Source organism: Falco cherrug, chromosome 1, assembly GCF_023634085.1.
Source record: "Falco cherrug isolate bFalChe1 chromosome 1, bFalChe1.pri, whole genome shotgun sequence".
Taxonomy (NCBI): Eukaryota; Metazoa; Chordata; class Aves; order Falconiformes; family Falconidae; genus Falco; species Falco cherrug.
The window spans coordinates 124,685,264-124,708,319 of NC_073697.1; the positions used below are offsets into that span (position 1 = coordinate 124,685,264).

The 23,056-nt window shown below is 54.5% G+C and overlaps 2 protein-coding genes across 6 annotated transcripts in view; one reads left to right on the top strand and one right to left on the bottom strand.

Moving 5' to 3' along the window:
• Positions 1–8,530: 8,530 nt before the first annotated feature.
• ARSG (arylsulfatase G) overlaps positions 8,531–23,056 on the top strand; it is a 36,435-nt gene continuing 21,909 nt past the window's right edge. The window contains exon 1 of one of the 3 annotated variants that reach the window (XM_027815973.2): positions 8,531–8,806. The gene's annotated coding sequence lies outside the window, so the exon portion shown is untranslated. Of the gene's footprint in view, positions 8,807–17,812; positions 17,898–19,453; positions 20,306–23,056 lie in introns of those variants that run through there. The other 2 variants (XM_055727743.1, XM_027815974.2) reach the window with 2 other exon arrangements.
• SLC16A6 (solute carrier family 16 member 6) lies at positions 9,870–18,904 on the bottom strand. Of its 3 annotated transcripts, none has more exons than XM_055727722.1 (6): positions 18,758–18,904; positions 16,505–16,745; positions 15,737–15,880; positions 14,835–14,963; positions 13,043–13,867; positions 9,870–12,441 (listed from the first exon to the last, which is right to left on the bottom strand). In XM_055727722.1, the coding sequence occupies exons 2-6, from the start codon at positions 16,737–16,739 to the stop codon at positions 12,200–12,202; spliced, it is 1,575 nt and encodes a 524-aa protein (XP_055583697.1). In that variant the 5' UTR covers positions 16,740–16,745; positions 18,758–18,904; the 3' UTR covers positions 9,870–12,199. The 3 variants fall into 3 exon arrangements, with proteins under 3 accessions (XP_055583697.1, XP_055583701.1, XP_005446730.2); XM_055727726.1 differs by lacking the exon at positions 18,758–18,904 and adding an exon at positions 17,728–17,814; XM_005446673.4 differs by lacking the exon at positions 18,758–18,904 and having other exon boundaries at positions 16,505–17,305.

Genomic DNA, 23,056 nt, shown 5'->3' on the forward strand with positions numbered 1-23,056 from the left:
CGCAGTTCGACACTGCCCCATCAGCCCCAGTCCCGCTCCCGCAGCTGATGGATGCTGGCATTTCTGCTGGCATCGGTCGTTCCATTGGAGCCGGCAGGATGATCCGAGAGCCACAGGCTCCTGCTTCGGGAGCTGGTTGAATCACCCTGATCCAGCTGCGAAGTCCGAGCTCTGCCGCCGAGGCTGAGTTGTTCATTCCCCACATGGATGCCGTGGGCAGCTGGAGGTTTTACCTTTTTCTTGAGCACAATTATATAGAATTCAAGTTCAAGCTTCAGCAGTAAAGGCCAAACTCCTGTCGAGCCTGTCGAAGACAAATTTTCTCTGGGTATAGTAATAAAATCTACTGTTTGAGCATTCCTGGTGGTGATTTTTATCTGATGTGGTCTACTAGGAATTTTGCAGAGCCCACTTAGTTTCCAGAGGGAGACTTTACACATCTGAGTAGCAGTCACCAACAGATTCAAGCATCTAAGTTTCCTACTCTTCTTTTTGCGTTTGTAAAGTAATATTTCAATGAACTGGGAACCAGAAAACATATTTCTGGGCTGGCTTTTCCTGAGGCCCCGAGTCTGCTCAGGGAGCTTGGTCTTGAAAGTCTCTCTTTGGAAGATGATTGTCTGAATGCTCAGGCTGTCCTGCTTGGCGACGTGCACCGATGGATGTACAGCTGTCCTGTGTGGTCACAGTTCTTCTGTAGATTGCTGCTTAATTCCTGAAAACAGCTTTTTCATAGGTGGTTGGGGTGGTTTTTTTTCATGGGATGTCTTGAAATATCTAGAGAAGCGGCCCAGAGGTGCTTTTGGTACTGTGGGAGGAACAGAACCCTGGTAAGTCTTGGAGTATCATTGTTGGATAAGGTTCTTCGACAAAGTGGCACAACATTTAGGCGTCAGAAACTACAATGACTTTCAAAATACGAACACTCAGGTCAGGAACAGGAAAACGGGCACACGGCGCTTGCCCTGGAGGTGCAGTGCAGGCGGGGGTGCCCGGTGCCTGGCTGTGTGTCGTAGGCAATTTTTAGAAGGCTGATGAATTTCCAGCTGATAATGTTCTAGATCCCTTGGACAAGGCAGGGACATGGGTCGCGCTGATTCACCCTTTCCTTTACCAATTTTCCCAAGCAGAAAAAACGAGGGAGGGGAATTCCTGACAAAACACCCGTGCCCTGTCGCTTGTGAGTGAATTTTTCTGGTGGAGGGGGGCAACAGTGGACTCAATTGTTTTCACATACTGAAAATCATCGTTACGTGTGAATGACTGGAAACAAGATGTAATTTTGCCATGAACTGAAGGCAAAGACTGTGAAGAGGTAGGGAGGGAAGGGGAGCCAGACCCCGAGTGGCCTCGCACCATGCTCAGGACATGAGTTTCCGTGAGGTTGCTCCTGTTTTTCCAGGCAATGCTCCTCCAGGAACCTCCGATGCCCAAACCTTCCTAGGCATAAACGTGCCCTTAGCTCCTTCCCTCACAAAGCAACGCCTGCATTCGTTAAAGCCTGCCGTGTTAATTCCCACGGACGCGATGCTTACGAGGATGTGTGGGGCGGCACAGGAAGGGTCCGTGGGCACGGGCAGTGGCTTCCCATGGGGACCTCAGTGTGGAATAAAGCTTCAAAAGCAGAAAAGCAAGGATGGCAGTGCAGGCTGGAGCCAGCCTGGAGGCTTAGCTTGTCCCTGCCGTGGCACGCATGCCTCCATCCTCCGTGGGCTCCGTCCCCCGTGGGCTGGCTGCGTCTCGGCAGGGTCGGGGCCCTGAGGGCTGTGTGGCGGTGGCCCAGTGGGGCTCTCGGGGCTGGAGCAGGTGGCTGGCATCTCCCCGGGGCCGCCTGCAGTGTGCCACGGGGCGGGCTCCGGCGTGTGTGGAGGCTGTGGCACCCGCGGGTGGGAAACTGTCACCCTACCGGTGTTACCGTGGCTGTGAGTGGAGCAGGGCATCGCGGCTGGTCGCCGCGCCCAGGGGCCTGCGGAAGAGGGCCTGGCTTCGTGAGGCTCGGCGACCCTCGCCCACGGCTGCCCCGTCCCGTCCCGTCCCGTGGGAGCGGTCCCCAGGGGCCCGGCGGGCCGGGCGCAGCGCCGCGGGGGGCCGGTAGGGGGCGCGCACGGGCCGCGCAGCCGGGGCGGTGCTGGGGAGCGGGGGGGGTGGGGCGCGGGGGGACCCACGCGAGGCAGCCGCCCCCCGCCCCCTGCCCGGCGTGTCCGTGCGGGTGCCGCAGGCGGTGCCACAGCAGGGCACGGGGTACGGAGCCTGCGGGGACCCCAACCCTCCCTCCTCTCCCGCAGTGCTGCGGCGGTGCTGCCGGCACCCAGTGCCCGGCCCCCCCCCCCGCGACCCCCCCCCCCCCCCCCGCGGCCGCCAGCGCCCCCCAGCGGCGGGGGCGGACGGGGCCCTTCGGGCTGGAAAGGCCCTTCGAGTCCAGCCACCAACCCAGCGCTGCCAAGGACACCCCCGACCCGTGGCCCCAAGTTCCACATCCACGCCGTGCAGGAGCCCCCCCAGGGATGACGACCCCACGACCTCCCTGGGCATCCCCATCGCCAGAGCATCACCACCACCAGAGCATCCCTACCACTAGAGCATCCTCATCACCAGAGTATTCCCATCACCAGAGGATCCCCACCACCAGAGGATCCCCATCGCCAGAGCATCCCCATCGCCAGAGCATCCCCATCGCCAGAGCATCCCCACCACCAGAGCATCCTCATCACCAGAGCATCCCCACCGCCAGAGGATCCCCACCACCAGAGGATCCCCATTGCCAGAGCATCCCCACCACCAGAGTATCCCCATCACCAGAGCATCCCCATCACCAGAGCATCCCCACCGCCAGAGGATCCCCACCACCAGAGGATCCCCATCGCCAGAGCATCCCCACCACCAGAGCATTCCCCGGCCCTAGGGCCTCCTGGCCACTGGTGACCACCAGCGTCCTCCTCCTGGCAGGGCTCCGTGCAGGATCCTGCCCCCAGCAGCGTTGTGCCTACCCCACCAGTGTGTACCTGGCCCTGCCTGGCAGCCCCCCCCACTCATGCTGGGGTTACATCAGTGATATCCATCAGGTCAGCCCCAGCCCTTCAACTTCCTTGCAGGATGAATTTCACAACTCCTGTGTTGGTTTGTGTTTCAGCTGTTGCTGTAGATACTGTAGCTTCTGCCTTGTGTGTGTTTTCTTGTTTTTCTCCTCTTTCTACAATCTTATGGACGTAAAAAACTGACGGAGCGCATAAGTTGAGGGTTTCCAAAGGAAATTGTGGTCTGAGACATGCAAAGAAATGTCAGTGGTAGAGAGTTATACTTGTGGCTAGTAACTGTTTATTTGTTTTGCTAAGTAGAAGCAGGTGTTAGAGAAGACTCAGGGTATTTGGGGAAAGGCAGAAGGGCTGCATGGCTCACACCGGTTGGGGGTTGAAAACCATCGAGCCAGTATGAACTGTACTGTTTCTAAACACAAGCAGCAGAAGGCAGTGGAGGGAGAGAGTGCATTTGCTTCAGTCTTTCACCATGAAGATGAAAACCTTTCCACTTATTTTGTTTTCATTTAATGTGTTACATCTTGAAGACCTTACTATCCAGGAATGCATGCAGACGAGAGCGAAACGGTGGCAGGAACCCAAATGCGTTCACCAAAACCCCTGCGAGCGTTCAAGGAGAGCCCCAAGTGCTTATTAAAGTGCCTTGTTGTGCTGCAGGAATAAAGCACATCAGCAGGGGGTACAGTCTATGCAGAAAAGCTCATGTATTTACAGGGTTATTTTCTGTCATTTACTATGGACTATTTGAAAATTTACTGTCTGACCAGAAACTACCAGTGCACTAAAAATTCTTCACTGAAAAGCTAATGTTTGTATCATCTCTTGGCTGACACCGGTTGCTAACGTGATGCTACAGTATTTGGTCTCTGCTGATGCCACGTGTATCCAGGAATGTTTGTCTTCATCACTCGTGAACACTTCATTTCTGAACGGGGTCTGGGCTGTGCTCCGTCCCACACAGCTGCAGGCAACTTGAGCGGTTTAATTCTTTGCATTTTATAAGGCTAATAATAAAATTGCAGGGATGGGAGTCCGTACAGAGAAGGAAAAGGGTGTTTGCAGGTGAAAGGGGCAACCAGGGATGAGCAGCTGGGGTTGGGGTACTGGCACTATGTGGGGGGGTGGTCTGCGAGCACGCGATGTCCTGGGTCTCCAGCTGCCAGGACCTGGCAGCACGGGCTGCACGGAGGGGAGCAAAGTCCAGCCGCATCTCAGAGTTTGCACGGAGGTCAAGAGAAGGTGCCTTGAACTTTAATCCAGGTTATTTACATAGTTCCTTTTCTAATCAGGTTCACAGATTTAATTGGCGCTTTGTGTGAGAGGTTTAATTTCCTGTGTCAGGATGTTATTTTTAATTACTGGGGCCAGAATTTGGTTAGGCTTCCGTGTTTCTCTACATCAGCCAGGTAGGATGCTTCCTCCTCTGGGCTGGCAAATTGACTCCCTCATACCGGGGCCCCAAATCGGGCTGATGGGGGAGAGTTCCCACAGCGCACAATTTTCAGGATTAATTTTTACTCTCAGCTTCACAGATCTACTTCTGTGCTCCCTTCCTGGTCTTACGCACTGTGAGCAATTAAATCCTCTAAAGTATGTGTGAATTATCTGCTATTAAAAGTACACCCTGGAGTACACCTATATGTATTTTAAAAATTACTCTTTCAAAATAGAATCACTGTCACATTTTGATATGTGTTGCTGTTGTTTCCTTGCTTATTAAAATTTGAATTGGACATAAATATATAGTTTATGTCCAGTTACCCCTTTACACGCTGCTAAGTTTGGCCCCCTCTGCTGAAGGTGCTTTTAACCAAGGAGGAATCCAACCCGTAGCTCGGGCTGGAAGATCAGCATCTAGCCCTTGAAGATAAACACCATGGTGGAAATTCTTGTCTCATTTAAAGCCGTGCAAAAGAGATTGAATAAAAATTGTGGAGATGTGAAGATACCAGTGTAGATCTGGGAAGGAGAGGGGTTGTCTCGGTGAAAATGATTCGCGAACTGAAGTTTGAACGGGGTTTTGTATTTTAAGTGCTTGGGTGATCCGTTTGCAGCGGGATTTGCTCCGTCTGCTGCTGGGGGAGCGGGTTTCCACCTTCTCTTTGCTGAGCACCTTTGATTGTGTTATTGGAAGAAGCTGTGAAGGGCTCTGACCCCTCAGCAGCTGAGGCAGGAGGAGAACAGCCAGCAAAAGGGAAAAGAAACAGAAAAATTGCCTTTGTGCCTGCAGACTCCTTCCCAGGTACACATTTAATGCGTTTTTCTTCTGGCAGAGTGTGGGGAATCGCATGAGTTACCGAGGGAGGGAGGTCTTGCGAGGCTGGCGGGGTGTCTGTGTGGACGAGGGTGGGCACAAGAGGTGCTGGAGGGGTGGCTCGGGGTTTTCCAGCGAAGGCAGACGGGACCCCTTGCCGGATGATGCACAACCCGTGTTCCAGCAGAAAAGGGCTGTGTTTTGTGAGCAGCAGGGGAACGACTGCGTGTCCATCCTGCAAGGGCTTGCTGGGGGTTGGGGAGCAGGTTCCTGGGTGGTACGGAGCTGGGGGGTGGGATGTGTGTGGCCCCCTCGCCTGGGCTCCCCACCCCACTCCTCCCCTCGGCAGGACAGGGATGGGGACAGGGATGGGGATGGGGACAGGGATGGGGATGGGGACAGGGACGGGGACGGGGATGGGGATGGGAGGACTGAAACATGGCAGTCAGCTCTGCGCCGTGAGTGCACACGCTTCTGCTTCAGCCTTTTCCGACCATGTCTGGAGGGGGGGCCCAGCTTCGTGCTGGCTTTCCCTACCAGCACCGAGCTGCCTGGTGGCCTCTGCTCGGTGGGACCAGGTGGTGGGAGCCCACACCAGCGGCACGAGGGCCTGCAGCACCTGATAGCACCCAGGGGTGCCAGCCGTGGGGCTGGCTGGGGCCGATAAGCCCATGTGCTGCCACGGGGGCATGTGCGGGAGGAAGATACGAGGCGGGAGGGTGTTCGGTGGCTGCTGCTTGGTACAGGGAGGCAAGCTGGGAGCTCGCACCGGAGCCCGGGGGCTGCAGTGGGAGAAGGGAGTGATTTCACGGCAGGCAGGGAGCCCTGCCGGCTGTGGGAAGGAGCTGGCTTTTCTGGGGGTTCAGCTTCAAGCAGAGCATGGGCTGTTGCTCCGCGCGTGTTTTCCAGCGTTGAGTTTCCCAGTGTGCATTTTGTAATATTTGGCCAGCTTGTCCCCCAGAACTGCTTTTGGAGGAGCAGTAGAGGTATGTCCCATCCTGCACCCCCAGGGATGCATCCCGTCCCGCAGGGAGGCTGGCTTCTTGTGCTGGGATGTGGAGGGCACCCTGCTTTACCCTCCTCTCCGTGCAAACTGAACCTGTTCTCACACCTGGTACGAGTTCCCCAGGGGAACGCGACGTGGGAATGTTAAGGTGTAGTAAAGCTGTGCCAGCTCCTGCCCACAGATGCTGCGTCCTGTGTAGAAGTGGTCCGTGTGTGGAGGTGTCCTCACATCACCACTGTGCTCCAGCTGCCGGGGCCAGCTCCAGTGGGACACACAGCTGCTGCCTGGCCACCGCCAGAAGCAGGGATGCAGACCTGCGAGGGGAAGGGCTTGGGTAGCTTTGGTCAAGTGCTGTGTCTCGGGCCAGGTAAAAAGCTCCAGCAGCACATTTGTCCAAGTGGCGGTGTCAGAATCAGACCTTGTCACATATCTTCCTATCCTTCAGGTGATCTGTGCATCTGTCACTGTGTTACTTAGTCATTAATCTACAGTCAGTTTATACCCACTGCAGGAAACCTTCCCTACCATCACACATGGCCTGGAAGTGAAGCGGGGCGAACATGTTTGGGCTGCTGAGCTGGGGGTCCAGCACTATGAGCAGAGCTGACCTTGTTTGCTCAGTCGCTAGGGCAGGGGTTAGGAGGGCGCTCAGCAGGGGTTAGGTTGGTGCTCAGCAGTGGTTATGAGGGTGGTTGGCTTAGGCAGGAGCATCACCCTGTTACTGTGCCTGGGCAGCACTGGGTATGGAAAGTCACCCCTGGCAACGCTGGTGCTGGCTGCCCCGTGCCCCCCGTGCCTGCCTGCGGCCATCCTCGGTCCCCAGGTATAACTTCACAAATGCCCTTTGCTCTTCACTGATGATTTTGTCTTTGTTTCAACTTGCAACATCTAAAAAAAAAAAAAAATACCAGCCACATTAACAGCAAAATGCAAACGCCTTGATGTGCTTGAAGTGCTTAAAATGCCTCATTTTGATAACTTCCCATAGCAGAAGTGCAAACTTGTGGAGATTAAAGCAAATTAGCAGAGCAGAGAGGCAGGACGGTGGGTACCGGTGTGGCTGGGGAGAGCAGGTAGCTGAAGTAGGAGCACAGGGTGATGCTCAGCACCCTGAAGGGTGATGCTCAGCACCCTGCTGTGCCATCACCCCACTCGGTCTTGCTCTGGCTCCTTGGAGCTGCTTTGGACCGTTCCTCTGCCAGGCTGACTGCAGCAAGCAGCCGGCAGCGGATAAAGTAGAAAAAGACGTTCACGACGTTAATGAAAGCTTTGACAAAAAGGAAGCGAGGGAAACTATTGTCTCCTTGGCCTTATTCTCATAATGTCTGTGTGTAATAAGTCTTTTGGTTATGCTTGCGGCTTCTGTGACAAAGCAGTGATTTAGGGGGCTGTCTTTACAGAGGCAGAGCGGCCCACATGGGCCAAAGTGCTGGTGAGTAATATTTTACCACAAATTGTTGTAACTGGAGCTTGACAACTGCAGTAGGAAGGAGGGTGGGGGATTGCATTTGATTTATTAGACGACTTACTGCAATTTGCAAGAGCGAGCTTTATGCTAGTGCAGCCACGGATTTGCAAATCCTGTGAGTCAAAGTCCCTGTGAGTGAAACTGGGGAGGGGAAAACTGCTGTGTTTTGCTGCCAGGACCCCCAGAGGTGGCCTGGGTCGGCGGGAGGCGTGCAGGCACCGTGGCTGCTCACCAGCTCCTTGAACTGCCAGCATCTCCGGGTGCCCAGGAGCCTTTCCCATGCACGGCCGGTGCAGTATGCCAGTGGTGACCAGGGGTTCTGCCTTTTGGTGTGGACATCGAGTGTCCATAATTCCTCTGGCCAGCAGCACTTTCCCTCTCAGCCTTCAGATGAAGCCGGAAGTTAAAGGGATGTTTTCCTAAATCCAACCTGTGAAGCATCTTTAAGATGAGCTTGAACGAGGGAGGAAGGCTGCTTGCTTGGGCTTGCATCACTGTGAAAATTCAGGTCATGTTTACTACGGGCAGCTGGAAAATGATGATCTCAGATGCTAACGAGTAACATCTGAGGGGAAGCCTTAAAACATTGCACTGTTGTGTAAGCACCTACTTTACTTTTTTCCAAAACCAGTTTAGCTATTTTTAAAGATCCATTTGTCCCCTTAAGTACCTGACGTCGGCTTATCTAAAATAAGTGAAAGAGAACAAGAGGTTGCCCTTCCTTTCAATTCCAAATGGAAAAATGGGTTTGTCGGTTTGGGGTTTTGTTTTTAAAGACCCCGAAACAACAAACAAACCCACTGTACAGCTTCCTTTCTGCTTCAGAAAGGATAGCTACCTACAGTCTGAGGGCTTTTTGTCCTTCTGCAAGCCGACCTTGTGCAATTTCCTTTATTTACATTTGGCTGGCACCGGGCTCGTTGACTCTAAGAGCTTACACAACCGCTTTGAGAGGAATACCGAGGCTTGGAGAAGTAAGTTCTGCCCCGTGTTGTCCTCTTTTTTACTGGTACAAAGTAGATCTACAGTGCTACTGAATAAAAGTAAGTATTCTTATCCAATTTTGTACTGGCCTTAGTGCCTTTGTACCAGGAGAACGGAGGAGGTCATGGGTAATTAATTTAAACCGGGTGGGAAGGATTGCTAGGAATAGTTGCTGTGCAGGGAGACAGCCGATAGTGTTGTTTGACGTGCTTTTGTTTGTCAGCTGTGTGCAGCCTTTGTAATGCTTTTTCTGGGGGGCAGGGGAGGTGTTTTTGGGGAAGTTGTTGCCAATAATGTTTGTTCCCCGCCGTCATTGAGCCAGAGTCCCGTCTGGAGACAGATTAGTTTCCCAGGACTTTGGTATTTGCCTTAAGCCTGCTCCACTTGCATGCATGGTCACCTGTCCTAGGACTTCTGCAACAAGAAGGAAACCAAACTGTGCCTGATCCACATCAGTGGTGTGATGGTTCCTTCCACAGGCGGTTCCTTTGCACCTCTAATACACGTGCTGATATTTGGAATTAAGCAGCGTTACTCCTTGGAGGGTTTGGTGATGCCAGGAGTTACGGGCTACGCAGGGAAGGGTGCACCTCAGCTGGTGTAAAAAGAAATAAGGTTTGAGGGGGAAGAGAATTGCCCTTTACTGCGACTGTCTTGCTATTTGGTAGGTTGATTTTGGATACATAAGCTGCCTAGCCTGGCACAGAGAAAGTATTCTGCAAGTCAAAGAGATAAAATAATTACATGATTGCGTGCTTCTTTAAGACTTGAGGGCAATGTTCCTAAGTGCCACCAATTCAGTTACCACTCAGAGGAAGAAAAGGCTCCTAATCAGGCCTCCCCAGTAAGGGTTTATAAGAGTACCCTTGAGGTCAGCACTAATCCACAGCTTCCAAAGCAGAGGATTGCCCAACTCCAGGGTGAACACACTACTCCGGGCTGGGGAAGTGGCATGTGACAGCCATACTGGATGCTTTCCCTGCGGGGAGGGGTAGCAGTGGCCAGACCCAGCAAGAACCCCGTGGGGTGATGGGTGAGCCAGCCTCCTAGGGATGGAGAAGAGGGAGAAGAGGAAAGTTTCTTCATTTTCTTTATTTCAAAAAAAAAAAAAAAAAGAAAAAGAAAAAAAAAGAAAAAGTTTATTGCAAAACTCAGTGTTTTAGAGTATTTCCAGAGTCCACTAGGTCTGTTACAAACAAATCAGTAAATCCTGCTTTGAACGCATTAAAGCCTGCTTCTGGGTCTTCTGCGCCCGCACACACACATACTCACTCGCTCCCCTGCTCGTGCCGCTACACAGACAGCAACAGAAACGTACTGTGAGGTCAGTGACAAACATTATTTGATCTGTATTGGAAATTTTTGTAAAAAAAAAAAATTAAATTACAGTAGAACCTCGTGAATCTGCAGAACAGGGAGCTTCCACACACACGCAAAACCTGGAGGCCTTATCCCACTTCCAAGCAGAGTTGTAATAGCAAAGTGCTGTAGTGAGGTCTCATATCACAAAGACTTCAATAATCTTACAATTATAGTCTACAGAACATTTACCAAAATGCTTGAAGTATCATAAATTAACAATAAATAAAAACTACATCTTAATGCAACATTGTTATTTGTTCATTTACTCACTGATTCACAAAACTCTAGTTCTCTGTAAGGGGTCTTCCAGTCCTGGGTGCAATGCAGCGAGGTTCTGCTGGCCATGATAAAGTGCTGAGGCAGAAGAAGGACACGAGACCACAGGTCTCGGGCAGTGAGGATGAATAGCTCTAGCCACTTGGTTGCAAGAGTGCCTGTCTTTTTTTTTTTTTTTTTTTTTTTTGACACCTAAGACAGAAAAAACACATCAAGCACCTTCCCAAGAGGTTGATTTTTTTGTTGGTGGTGGTGGTTTTCTTTTCTCAGATTGTCCCACATTTCTATGGCTGGCAAAATACAGACAGGTCAGCATAGCAGTTAATGCATGATGCCACTTCCACTTAAATACACAGAAATGTTTGGGGGTTTTCCCCCTCAAACCAAAACAGACTTGTTTTATTTGTCCCCCTGAGTTGCCTAGAGGCGTTAAGATGCATATAGGTGGGGTAAGCAAGCTTGCATCACTGGGAGGAGGAATCTCTCCCATTAAGACTAAATGAACAGCTAATACATTGTCTTTTGTCATTCCCTTCACGCCTTCCACGTGCACAAGCTCCAGTTCATGTCTCAATGAAGTCAGCAGGAAAAAAAAAAAAACCCAAAAAAACCCTCGTGCTGACTTTGGGGGAGCAGGGAGAGCCAGGGAAGGGGGTACGGCTCCGAGCAGCAGCCCCGTGCCCCCAGGGGTGGCAGGCTGCTGGGGCTGGGTGACGTGGGGCTTCCCATGATCATTCTGTGATGCGGCAGAGATTCCCAGGTGCACCTCTTAGCGAAGGTTTCAGGTACATTAAGACATACTGGGCCAAATCCTCCCTGCGGGGTTGGGCTGGTGGCAGCAGCAGAGCCAGGTCCGTTGACACCAGCTGAGGCCTTATGGAAGGAGATGCTCGAGCTGTAGTTTAGTATTTTTTTGTTCCTTTTTAAATAACAACTGGGTTACCTAAGACCTACCTATTAAAAACAGCTACACTATGCTGTAAGAGTAAGTTTCCCAACAATTTCACAAGCTAGCAATACAAGATAGGTATTGAAGAGATGGATGTCAAGACAGCTTTCCGCTATGCAAAAGATTATTTTTCCTCTCCAGTTTAAACTAACCTCCTTTAACAATCTGAGAATAAATTAATAAATACTAGTTAAATTAGAAACAGTACATCAGATCTGACTATCAATAGAAAAACAGTCCTAAGGATACCAGTTGGGAGAAGAAAAATGATCTTATGAAGTATGTGCAGTAATAACTGGCCATAAAGACATACAGAGCCTTATGACTTCCCAGCATTTGTGATGTTCAAGTTAATTAGAAACCATTGCTAATGTTCTTAAGTCAGCTATCTAGCCTAGCCTCCTCCTCAAATCTAAAACATGAGTCCATATTCTTCCAGAAGAAGAGTCAGTTGGCTACTGGCGGTGTACAAAAAGCTCGTCTCCAGTTTGTATCATCAGTTTCTTGCCTGCATGGTATTTGTGGTAGGGGATGGATGAGGACAGGCAGAGGCTGAGCTGCTTCTGCTGTTGCTATTCTCAGTTTGTGTGGATCGGTCAAACCTTTACTTATGCTTGTTATTGGGAAAGCAGGAGTGTGCATCACATCTTCATGCTAGACAGAAGTTACTCTTATGTGGCTATCCGTATTTTTCTATGGAGCTTTCCATTGTTGGTTAAAAAAGTTCTAATAATAAAAAAAGTTGTCGGTAGCAACTGTTCACATTTAAAATTTCACATTCCCTTTAGAATGTAGTTTTAAAACGTGGAGCAGAGCTGACATTTTCCCCAGTCTTGAGTAGATTAGATTGAGAAGGAACGGTTTTTTATGCCACGCCATCACAGCCTTTTCCTGAATTTTCTGCTTTTCCAATATCCATTTCAATAAAGTCATCTGGTGGATCTGGGGCGACCTCCACCACACTCTCCTGTGTGCACTGCTGCTGGCGGTGGCACAGCCCAGCCTTGCACGGTCTCACCAGGGACAGAAACACAGCACCCAGGACCATGCCAGCAGCACAGGAGTAGAAGGCTGAGCTGTAGTTCTGTGTCGTATCCACTAAGACACCTAAAGAAAACACACATACAGCAGTTAGCCACAGCTGACTCTCTTTCACCCATCCATTCATCCCTCCTATAGGATTTTTAATCCAGGTACCACTGCATCATTTGATTTGCAATCACAAGCTACTCAACAACAAGCCGATGCCAACTGAAAAAAGTAAAAACCTTGTCTCCAAGGGTACAGTGTTGTCCTCAGGCAAGTCAGAAGCCTCTGGGTACCACTAAGCCTGATGCATCTCAGGCATCTGTGTACCGCGATAGAGACTTCACCTTTCTGCAGCGAACAGCAGGAACACGCAGTGAGAGCGATTTGCTTCTGCCGTTCGCTAGAGCCTGAAGTGATGCCGGGTTTAGGTTTCTAACAGGATCAGGGCAGCACTGCAGTATTTTCCTTCTGAGGTTCCTCAGTGGAGACTGCCTCATCTGTGGGACTCTGCAGAGCTGCATTGCAGTAGTCTTCTGGCTCCAGGAGTCTAATACTAGTTGCACAGCTTTTAGGGTAGCACTACGGTTAGCACTGCCAGAACACTCTCTAGACAGAGACCAGCACCCATAGCTATCAAATATACCAAAAAAAAGTTAAGACTATAAAAAGTTTGAGTTACCTGCAAGGGGTGGTCCAGCCAACCCAGCTAAGCTTTGAATGAAGACGTAGACTCCAGCCGCAGAAGACATCTTGGCGATGCCAACCACATCGTCTTCTGCCAGGAGGGGAATATGCGTGCCCGCCACCGTTCCCAGCATAAACCCAAAGAAGATGCTACATGTCATCAAGCCCCAGAAGTCAGAGGCAAAAGGGAAGGCAAACAACGCTACAGACAGCAGAACAACGCAGATGAGCTCGATGTAGATCTTGCGGATAGGCTTTTTGTTGAGGACCCAGCCAGCTGAAATTCTTCCAAAGACCTCTGCGATGGCCATGGCTGACAGTATGTACGCAGAGTGGTCCTTGCTGATGCCAAGGCTGAGGCTCAGGGGAATGATGTAGAGGGAGGGAGCGAAGAAGCCCAGGGTAGCGAACAGGCCAAAGAATGCATAACAGATAAAGCTATAGTCTCTCATCACAGAAAAGTCCAGTAGTTTGGTTTTTGGTTCTGGAGGGGTGCTGTTATTTTCAGCAAGTATCTGTACGTGTTCCTTTGGTTCTTCACTTTTCGGCTCTGCTTTGGTGTTTCCAGGCACATTGCTGGGTGAGGTAGTTATTTCTACTCCTGAGTCTATGGACTCTATTGAGGTGCGTGTTTGCTCATTTTCAAGCATGTACTTTGTCTCCGTGGGCTCTTCTGGAGGAGGCTGTGCTTTCACTTCTTCTTGCTCTTTGATGACAATGGGTCGCAGCAGTGATCCACAGATGACGATGCTTAGCTGTAGCACCCCGACAGAAAGCAGGCTGTACCTCCAGCCAATCTGCTCCTTCAAAGCAGTAATTGCTGAGGGAAGAGGGCAGAAGAAAGTGGAACTAAAAAAGCCCGTAGTTACACTGAGGAGCTCTTTCAATGTACAGCTAGTGAAGTAATGGGAGCTTCATCCCTAGAGGGTCCGAAGCACCTCAGCTCTCACAGAGGCTGAGCAGGGGTCCCTCCTGGTCCACCCAGGGATCTGACACCCACATTCCTCCCACCAGCTGCAGCAGACAAGAGCTAGAAGCTGCATGTAACACCTGGCTAGCAGAACCTAGCCTCTAGGTAGTCAGTTTTGAGGTCCCAGCAGGTTTGGGATGCGCAAGCACAAAGGTGGTGTTATTTTTAGTGAATGAGAGCAAACCCAACACTCTGGTTTCCTCTCTGAGCTGACCCCACCCTGAAACCAGCTACTAGAGCTGAGAGACTTCCTCTGCTCAAAGGTGCATGTCACTGCTTCATTGCAAGCCTTCACTTGCAATCAAAGCAGCTTTGCAACAGGTTTCAGGCACAAGCAGGCGCGCGCAGCAGCAGACCACCTGAGCTGCAGAGGTGACACAGTGACTGGCACACAGTGTCTGGGGACAGGTGCCCAGAAGGCTGGAGCAGTTTGGCAGCCTGCGCCGAGCACAAGCCCACTAACCTTTAGGAACAGTTATGTGTATTGCAAATGTTTTGAATAGCTGAAGTCTTAATTTTCAGCCTGCTAGATCTATGCAGGGAACCTGGCAGGCTGCATATTGGTCAGGCACGTCCTGCTCCAGCAGATCATGCTGGGGAGGGCTCAGGCATCCTTAGACCAGGTCTCTGGCATTACTTGTAACCCTGCCACAGGCACAGGAGCAACCACCTGTGGGCTTTAGCAGCTCATGGGAATGTCCAGGAGCACCAGTTCTGTACTGATGGCCTTTGGCTCCTATTTGCTTGGGGAAAAGGACTGGAGCAACGCTGTGCTTTAGGCATGCACGTATGAAGCCACAGCGTTTGGGCACTGTACCTGGTGCAAAGGAGAAGACAGCAAAACATTCCCCTGTAGATGCCACTGCTGTGACCAGTGAACGTCTTTTGTCAAAATACTGTGATAAAATGGTGACAGTCGGGAGGAAAGAGAGGCAGTATCCAAGGCCTGTGAATAAATGCCAAAAATTGCCATAACAACAAGTAAGGGAGGGGGAAACACCGATGCAAGAACACGTTAAGTCAGCTTTCCCAGTGGCGAGATTACAGTATCATTTCAGCCAACTCAGCAAGTCATCCTGGAAAAAAAATCATTGGGGAAACCAGAATGTTATTTTTTTAAATTGGAGGGGGAAAAAAAAAAAACAAACACCAAAAAAACAAAACCAAACCAAGAGGCCCAACCTCCCAAACCTGCTAAATAATGCCTTCTGTTCCCAAACAGCCAGCAGGGTCCGCTTTGAGGACCTCATTTGCTTAAAGAATTTGAGCCTGTAGCAATTGCTCCCCTAAGCAAGGTAAGCTCCTGGCCATGGATGTGAGCAGGACACCCAGGCCAGACTGGGGAGGGGGAGAAGTATCAGAAAAAAAAAAAAAGAAAAGAGACAGAAGGAGAGGTTAGAGGATTTGACCCTGTGAACAGCTTTCATCTCCCCCACAACCCCCGTCAATCAGAAGCAATCAGTACAGCTGCACTAGCATGGTGGTCTGCAGGACCAAGTCCCAGGGTGGTCCCCAGGGTGAGACAGGGCAGAAAGCCAAGCCTTGAGCCCAGGCTGTCACCCGTACCAGGACAGAGAGGTCAGCTCAGAAGGGGCAGCAGCAATTCTCAAGCACTCCCCACACTATGGAGAGTAAAAAACAACCTGGCCAGAGCCACGCTTGCAGGAAGCCACAGGAGAGAGCAAAGTGTTCGGCTGGTAGGGGAATAGGACAACTCACCAGAGACGACACCGATGGTGACATACATGTCCACAACAGTGTGGGCAAAGGAGGCGGAGACCATGCCGGTGCTGATCAGCACCCCTCCGGCCATCACCACGAAGCGGTGACCAAAGCGATTGCTGAGGACAGTCGACAGAGGAGCTGGATGCGCAGGAGGGGAAGAAAGCCATGGTCAGCACCCAAATCTGCAACTTCACCAGCTATCATCTCCTTCAGAGGCTCTTCTTGTACCCCTGCCCAGGTCCCCGTGACATGCCACCTCCCTTCCCAGTTGGCCTCATAGCAGAGCATCCCCCCGGAGCCACTGTGGAGCACTGCACAGCTCATGGCACTTAGGATGCGCTAAAAAGTCATCAGAAGAGACCAAGACAGGTGCGGGGCAGCCTGGGATGAACCTGCAGCAATATCCACAAACACCAGTGCATTTCAGTGAGGCTCAAGTAATTTCTAATCCTTTTCAGCACCGTTACGTTTTAAAACTCTTGGTTTTGCCCCCAGTGGAGAGAGCTGAACGGCCAGGCCAGGCTCAGCGACATGGACCACATCCCTGTACCATGCAGAAGCACACGAGATGGGGCTCAAAGGGACTGCCAGGCTGACAGAGACATTTATTGTTATTTCAGGGACATGCAGCCTCTGGGCTTTATGGCTATCACTTATAGTGAAGCCATTAGAGACACCAAGAGTCACAAGTACCAGGTCCTCATATGCTGAGTCAGCAGTACAACTGCCCGCTGTGCTTGTGCTGAACCCTGCTGCTCTTACCTGTGAAGGTCTGTACAAACACACATATGGATATTATCCAGGATATCCTGCTGTTGGTTTCGTCAAAGCTTTCCATCAGATCATTGAAGAAGACGCCAAACGATTTTATGATGCCGTACGTTAGAGCTTCCACAAAGAAGAAAGCAAAAGCAATTGTCCAACCCCATCCTCCATCAGGCACTTTAGTATAAACATTTGGAGCCGTGCACGGCATTTTTACAGCTTTGACAGTCATTTTGATCTGGAAAAGAGGGGAGAAAGAGCCAGGCATCAGTTTAAGGTTAAATTTGCTGGAAGAGGCATGGCCTAGCAGCCAAAACACCCCTAAGGCACTTCTAGCTGGTCCCTGTGCTGCCCAGGGATTTAAATGCAGGAGCTGGGCTGAAGTTTCTGCCTTGGTCACCCCATGGGGCTCATTTCTCCTGGTGCCCTTTGAGCCCAGCACAGAAACTGTCTGCTCAGCACCCAGGCAAGCTGTTCCCATCAGCACAACCCAGCGCCTGGGAGCTGTCATCTGTATTTTGGTGCGTGGGGGTGGATGGATGCAGTTCGTGCAAGATCCACCACAGGACCCAGCGTGGGCTGGCAGAGCTGCAGGAGCTCCCCAGGAGCACCAGTTCTCCTCACCATGTCCTCCTGCCCAGCCTGGGGTGGCCAGTGACATCTTGGTGCCACCCACCTGCTGTGGGATCAGTCAACGGCACAACCCACCGTGGCACCCTGCTGTGTCCTGAACCCACTGGGCAGCCGCTGGCACTCGGGGTGACAGTGACTCCTCGGGAGCCTGCCCCTCCTCCCCCCCCCCCCCCAAAATAACTGCTGCAGGGCTACCAAGCCGGGCTGCCCACAGCGCTGTAGCCTCACAAGAGGCGGTAGGGACACCCCTGCTGCCACCAGCTGCCTTTGCTGTCCCCTGCAGCCCTCGGGGTCACAGCTGCGCCCAGGGCAGGAGGAGGCTGCGGCCCTAAGGGCTGCAGGGGAGCACCCTTAGGAGGGGAGCACCCTGTGTACCACTGGGGGGTCTCTCCAGCCCCGCTCTGTGCCACCTGGGGATGCACTGGGGCAGGTTTTGTCCCGCACGGGGCTCCTGGCCAAAGCCGAGCCCTGCCACACCTGCAAGGCAGGGCACCCCGCGAGGGGACGGCGAGGTGGCCGTGGCCGGTGGCCAGTGGCCGTGGGCTGCCTTGGCCCCACGCCCGTGGTGTCCCGGGCACAGCGTGAACCTGCGGCTCTTGCGGGCGGCGCGTTTCCTCCCCGTCCCCAGCAGCCACCAGGCATTTCCCTCCTCCATTTTATACTCCAGATCATCGGCGTGACTTTCTCGGCAGGGAAAGCCAAGGCGGCTCCGGCAGCGCTTCCCCATCCCACGGGGGAACTTCTCACGGAGGAGCAGGCGAGTGCGTGCGCGGTCCCGGTGACACCGGCACCCACCGGGACCCGCGAGCGGCTCCGCGGGAGCCAGGGGTGGGGGCTGCAGACACCCACCGGGGGCTCCCCAGAGCGGGGCAGGGGGCTCTGCACCCCGCCGGCCCTTCTGCAGTGCTGCGCGGTGGGTCCAGGCTGGTGGACGGCCCCGGGAGAGGGGGAGCTCTGCCGAGGGATGGAGCGAGGCGTGGGCTCCAGCATCCCCCGGCGCTGCCTGCGCCCCGCTCTGCGGCAGCCCGGGCCGGGGGCTGGGGCAGGACCACCGCCGGGTGCCCGGGAGTTCGGCCTCTGCCCAAACTTTGTGGGAAGTGCCTGGACCCCCCCCCCGCCCCGAGAAAGGCAACGGGGCTGCAATGCATTCCTGTGTCTCTGCACAAGGAGCGGGGGAGATTAGATTAGAAGGAAGCACGCTATTTAGAAGCAGAAAGAAAAAAAAAAACCACCACCACCAGCACCAACCCAAACCTTGGCGTACATGATACACGTTTAAAAATTAAAAGAGATTACGGTGGGAAAAATAATTAAAAATTAAAATGCCGGAGCTCAGGGGCCCGGCGTGCCCGCCCGCCCACCCCCCCTCGCCTGCATCACTTTCCGAACATTTCAGACCTGATTTCTGCATCGCCACCGCCGCACCGGCTCCTCGGCGTGCGCCGGGGCCGCCAGCTAAAAATAAAGGGATGCGGAAAAGGGGAGGGGGAGGAAAGCAAAAAGGCAGGGAAAATAAAAAGAAATAATAATAATTGGGGTGAAAAAAAAAAAATCCGAACAAAGCCCACCCGCCCTGCCCTCCCCTCCCCCGGAGCCCCCGGGCGGGAGCCCACTCACCGGGCGGCGGGGTGCTGCGGCGGGGCTAGGGGCTGCCCATGGCCAGGGCGGGCGACCCTCGGCGGCGGGGCGGCGAGAGGAGGCGGCCCCGCTGCCCGCCGGCCTCCGGCCGCTGCTGCTCCCGCTGCCCGCGGCGGCGGCTGCTCTGCGCTCGCTCCCAGCCCTTATATACCGGCTGGAGCCGGTCTCCGCCGGCGGCTCCGCAGCGCCATGTGCGCGCCGGGCCCGGCTCGCCCCAGCGGCGGCGCCGGCACCGCGTGTGCGGCGGAGGGCGGCGCTGCGGGAGGGGGGCTCGGCTCTCCCGGCGCCCCCGGGCCGGCACCTGCCGGAGCGGGCTGGGCTCCCCCGCCGCGCCTCAGCCCCCCGCACCCCCCGCCGAGCCCGGGGGCTGGCGCGGCGCCGGGCGCAGCAGGTCTCCGCCGGATCGCCGGGCCGGGGCTGCGCTGCGGGGTGGGCGCTGCTGCACGGGGGGCGGCGGGGGGCACCAAGCTGTGGCGGTGCTGAGCTGGGGCGGGGGCACCAAGCTGTGGCGGTGCTGAGCTGGGGAGGGGGCACCAAGCTGTGGCGGTGCTGAGCTGGGGCGGGGGCACCAAGCTGTGGCGGTGCTGAGCTGGGGCGGGGGCACCAAGCTGTGGCGGTGCTGAGCTGGGGAGGGGGCACCAAGCTGTGGTGGTGCTTGTGGGGGGGAGTGCCCCACCTGCCCGTGCAGCCCTTGGGGGGCAGGCGGGAGTCCCATGGCAGGGGCTGTGCCGGGTGGGTGCCCCAGTTCTGAGTCCTTTGGTGCAGGATGGGCCCAATCCCCTTCTGGGGAGGGGGCACGATGGCGCCAGTGGGGTGCGGTGGCGCGCGTGGGGCCGCAATGGCATGAGCAGGCAGCCAGCACACTGTCCCGGCACGCTTCTGGCCCTTTGGGCAAGCTCGCCTTGGTCTGGCCAGCTCCTGCCCTCCTGGCCCTGCCGCAGCGGGATGCCGCGGTGGGATACAGCACCGGGAGCAGCCGGGTTTAGGCTGGGCAGCCGCCATCCTGCTCAGCGTGTGAGGTGCTGGGGCTGGGATGGGGCTGAGCACACACCAAAGCCCTGCACGCCGTTTCTGGACATGCTGGCGTGCACTGGGCCCAGCCGTGCTCTGGCATGGCGGGCAGCGTGTGTTGCATTTTTAGGGGAAAACATCTCCTTTACGTAGGGAGGTTAAGAAGTAGTGATTTGTGAGTCAGACTGGAAGCAGGCGAGACCCAACTCACCACCTATGTGGACGGGGAAGGAAGGGAGCAGGGGGAGCAGACATCTGGCACGGAGAGCACGGGGCAGGAGTCCTTCCCATGCCCAACAAAGGGGGATGGACCTAAAGCCATGAGTGCTTTCGGGTTTCCCCTGTATTTCCCTGAAATCAGTAAAAAAGAGGAAAATCTGACAGCGTTGTGTTTCCCATCTCAGTGCGTCACAGCCACTGCCATCGCTGCGTGCTGGTGCTGGCCTCGGTGTGCTGGGCACGGACAGATGCTGCTGGGGAGGTTTTGGAGCCTCACACCATTCCTTGGGGCTCATGGTGAGTGACCTGTGCCCGCAGGTGACAGCAGAGGGCTCAGGGTGGGGTGCTGAGCAGACCCCTCCTCGCCTGCCCTCCCGTGCTGGCCCGGGACCCCAATCGCGGTGTTCTGTGTTCATTTGGAACCTGGTGGTTTGGGTTCACGCCCCTGGAAAAAACACCCAGGTTAAAAAGCTCCTCCAGCGCCTCACATGTCAGCCAGGACTGCTGTGTCTGCGTGGGCGGGCGTCCCTTCTGCTGCTTCTGTTGGTTTTGTCGCTGGGGGGTTGCTAGCGGGGCAGCACAGGTGTGGGTAGGGGGTAGTGGGGGCAAATTCTACAAACTTCTGACAAATGAGGTGAATTAGCTATTGCCTTCACTTGGGGGCTTTGAGAAAGCTGCCGCTGATTTCTCACGGCAATGCCGGTCCAGCGGCCGCTGGTGATGCTCACATCCTCACAGGGAGGTTTCGACACCTTCACCCCTTGCAGGTTTGTCCTGAACAAGCTAAAATCCAGGTGCTGGTCATGGGGGGCGATGGGGACTGTGCCCGGTGTGTCCCCGGGGAGCCTCCTACCGCCCTGCCCTGCAGGAAGCCCCTTCCTCCGAGGGGTTCTGCCTCCCAGGGGTACGGACGAGGGGCAGCCCCCGCGTCTGGCCTCCAAGAGCCGATAGATCCCGTTATACAAGCCTTTCCTTGAGAATGGGTCACCCTCCCAGAGCTGTAATTCCTCCTGGCAGCGACAGTGCAAGTGGTTATGGGACAACAAAGGAGGTTTGTGCCTCCAGGGGAGAAATAAGAACGCAAATATCTTTGGCATGAAAAAACAAAAGCGATTTACTCCTTGGTATTTCTTGTCAATACTTTGCATCTGTCTCCGCTTCACCTTCCCATTCCTTTCCTTTGGGCTTTCCAAGTGCCGTAAGGCTTTGGGGAGCGGTGGGGGCCCCAGGGGCCCCGTGAGAGGGACGGGGCTGGTGGCTGCAGCCTCTCCAGCCCAGGGCTTCCCAGCTCCCCTGGAAAATCCTCGTTCCCCGTCTTGTTTGCCTGCTCCGGGGGGATTTCCCCTTCTGCAGCCTGGCCTTGGCTTGGCCACATCTTGCCGGGTCCCTTTGCCCCGGCGCATCGGCGGTGGGTCAGCCCCGTGCCCGGCGGCGGCTCGCACCGGGACGTGCTTCTCCATCCTCCCAGGGGCTCCCACGCCGCCCCAGCCAGGGGCCTGGCCGGTCCGGGGGTCCGTAAGCCATGGCGGAGGAGGGCAGGTGTCCTGGCGGGGGGCATGAATCAGCCGGGAGCTGGAAAACAGGGCGGGCTGCGAACAGGCAGGGAGCGCGGGCCCCTGCCTTCTGCCACCGGATGGTCAGGGACTTCCAGTTCATTTATTCTGCTGGGGTTTGCCCAGCCCTGCTCGGCATGGGTAATGTTTGCTCTGAAAGACGGGCGAAAAACATTCTCCTGTCTCAGGAGCTGGCAGAAATCCTAGTAAAGCTGCAGAAGTATGTTTTTGTCGGTGCTGCTTGTTCTGTTAGGGGAACTAGTATAAACTATTCCAGTAGAAAACCTTTTCCTGGAATGAAGTTTTGACTCTCTTCAGAGCATTGTCAGGACAGCTGTAGCGGGAATGGAGCTTTGCTGGTGACATGCTGGGCACGAGGAGGCCTGACGGGGCAGATGCAGAGCTCATGCACCCCCTGCCCCATGGGCGAACCCCTCAGAAGCACCTGCTGCTCTTTGCTGCGCTCGAATCAAAACTTAAAATCTGCGCGTGCTTAATTTGCAAACAAAACACGGATATTTTTTTCTCCCCACCTCCCCTTCCCTGGAAGCCTGGCCGTCCCTGCCAGGATGTGCCACCATCCATCCCCTCCGGGCTGTGGCTGGGCATCCCCCTGTGGAGTGGAGGTCAGCACCATGAGCCACACCATGGGGGCACGTCCCCGTCATGGGTCACTGGGCAGCCGTGGGGTCAGCACACAGCTCGAGCGATTGCTTCCGCTTGCCTGCCTCAGTTTCCCTGACCCTAGCTGGCACGAGAGGCGATGCTGGGACCCCGGGGGGGTGGTTGTGGGATAACAGCGGGTGCCTGCTCTGGTTTAAATTTCTCACCCCCCCCCCGCTGCATCCTTATCTCCTCGCCCCTGGCAGCCCGGATGGGGATGCCTGCTGGGGATGGGGATGCCTGCTGGGGTTTTCAGCAGGAGAGCAGGGCCAGTGGCGCGGGTTTGGGCCGGAGATCAGAGCTGTGACACCCCAGTGGGGTGCGAGCCCCCGGTGCTGGCAGGCCACCACTCGGCTCAGCTGGCACAGCCGGGTGTGCTTCAAAGGGCGGCAGGTTTTTCTGGGCTCCGGCTGCTGCTTTGCTCTCCAGGCAGGCGTGAAAATGCAAAAGAATGTGAAAAATGTGAAAATGATCGTGCTGGCCCCAAGATTTGTAAACTTCTGGTTAATGTGTAATAAATACATGACAGATACTCCCAGTGCTGGGTGGGTGACCGCGGCTGCTCAGTGGTGGTACAGCCGGCGGTGGCATCCCTGAGCCGAGGGGGCATCTCCCCTCCCCTGCCCTGAGGCCAGCCCGGGGGGGTGTCCCAAGCAGCCCTGGCTGGAGAGGCTTTGGGGCTTTTCTGAACTGGTTTATCTGGTTTTGACTTATCCCTTGTCTTTCTGTGAACTGCCTCGTCTGGCTTGCTAAAAATGCCCTTTATTTATTTAATTCTTCCCTGGTACAGGGTGGGTGCTGTGAAGCCCAGGCGCACAGCACCCTGTCTGAG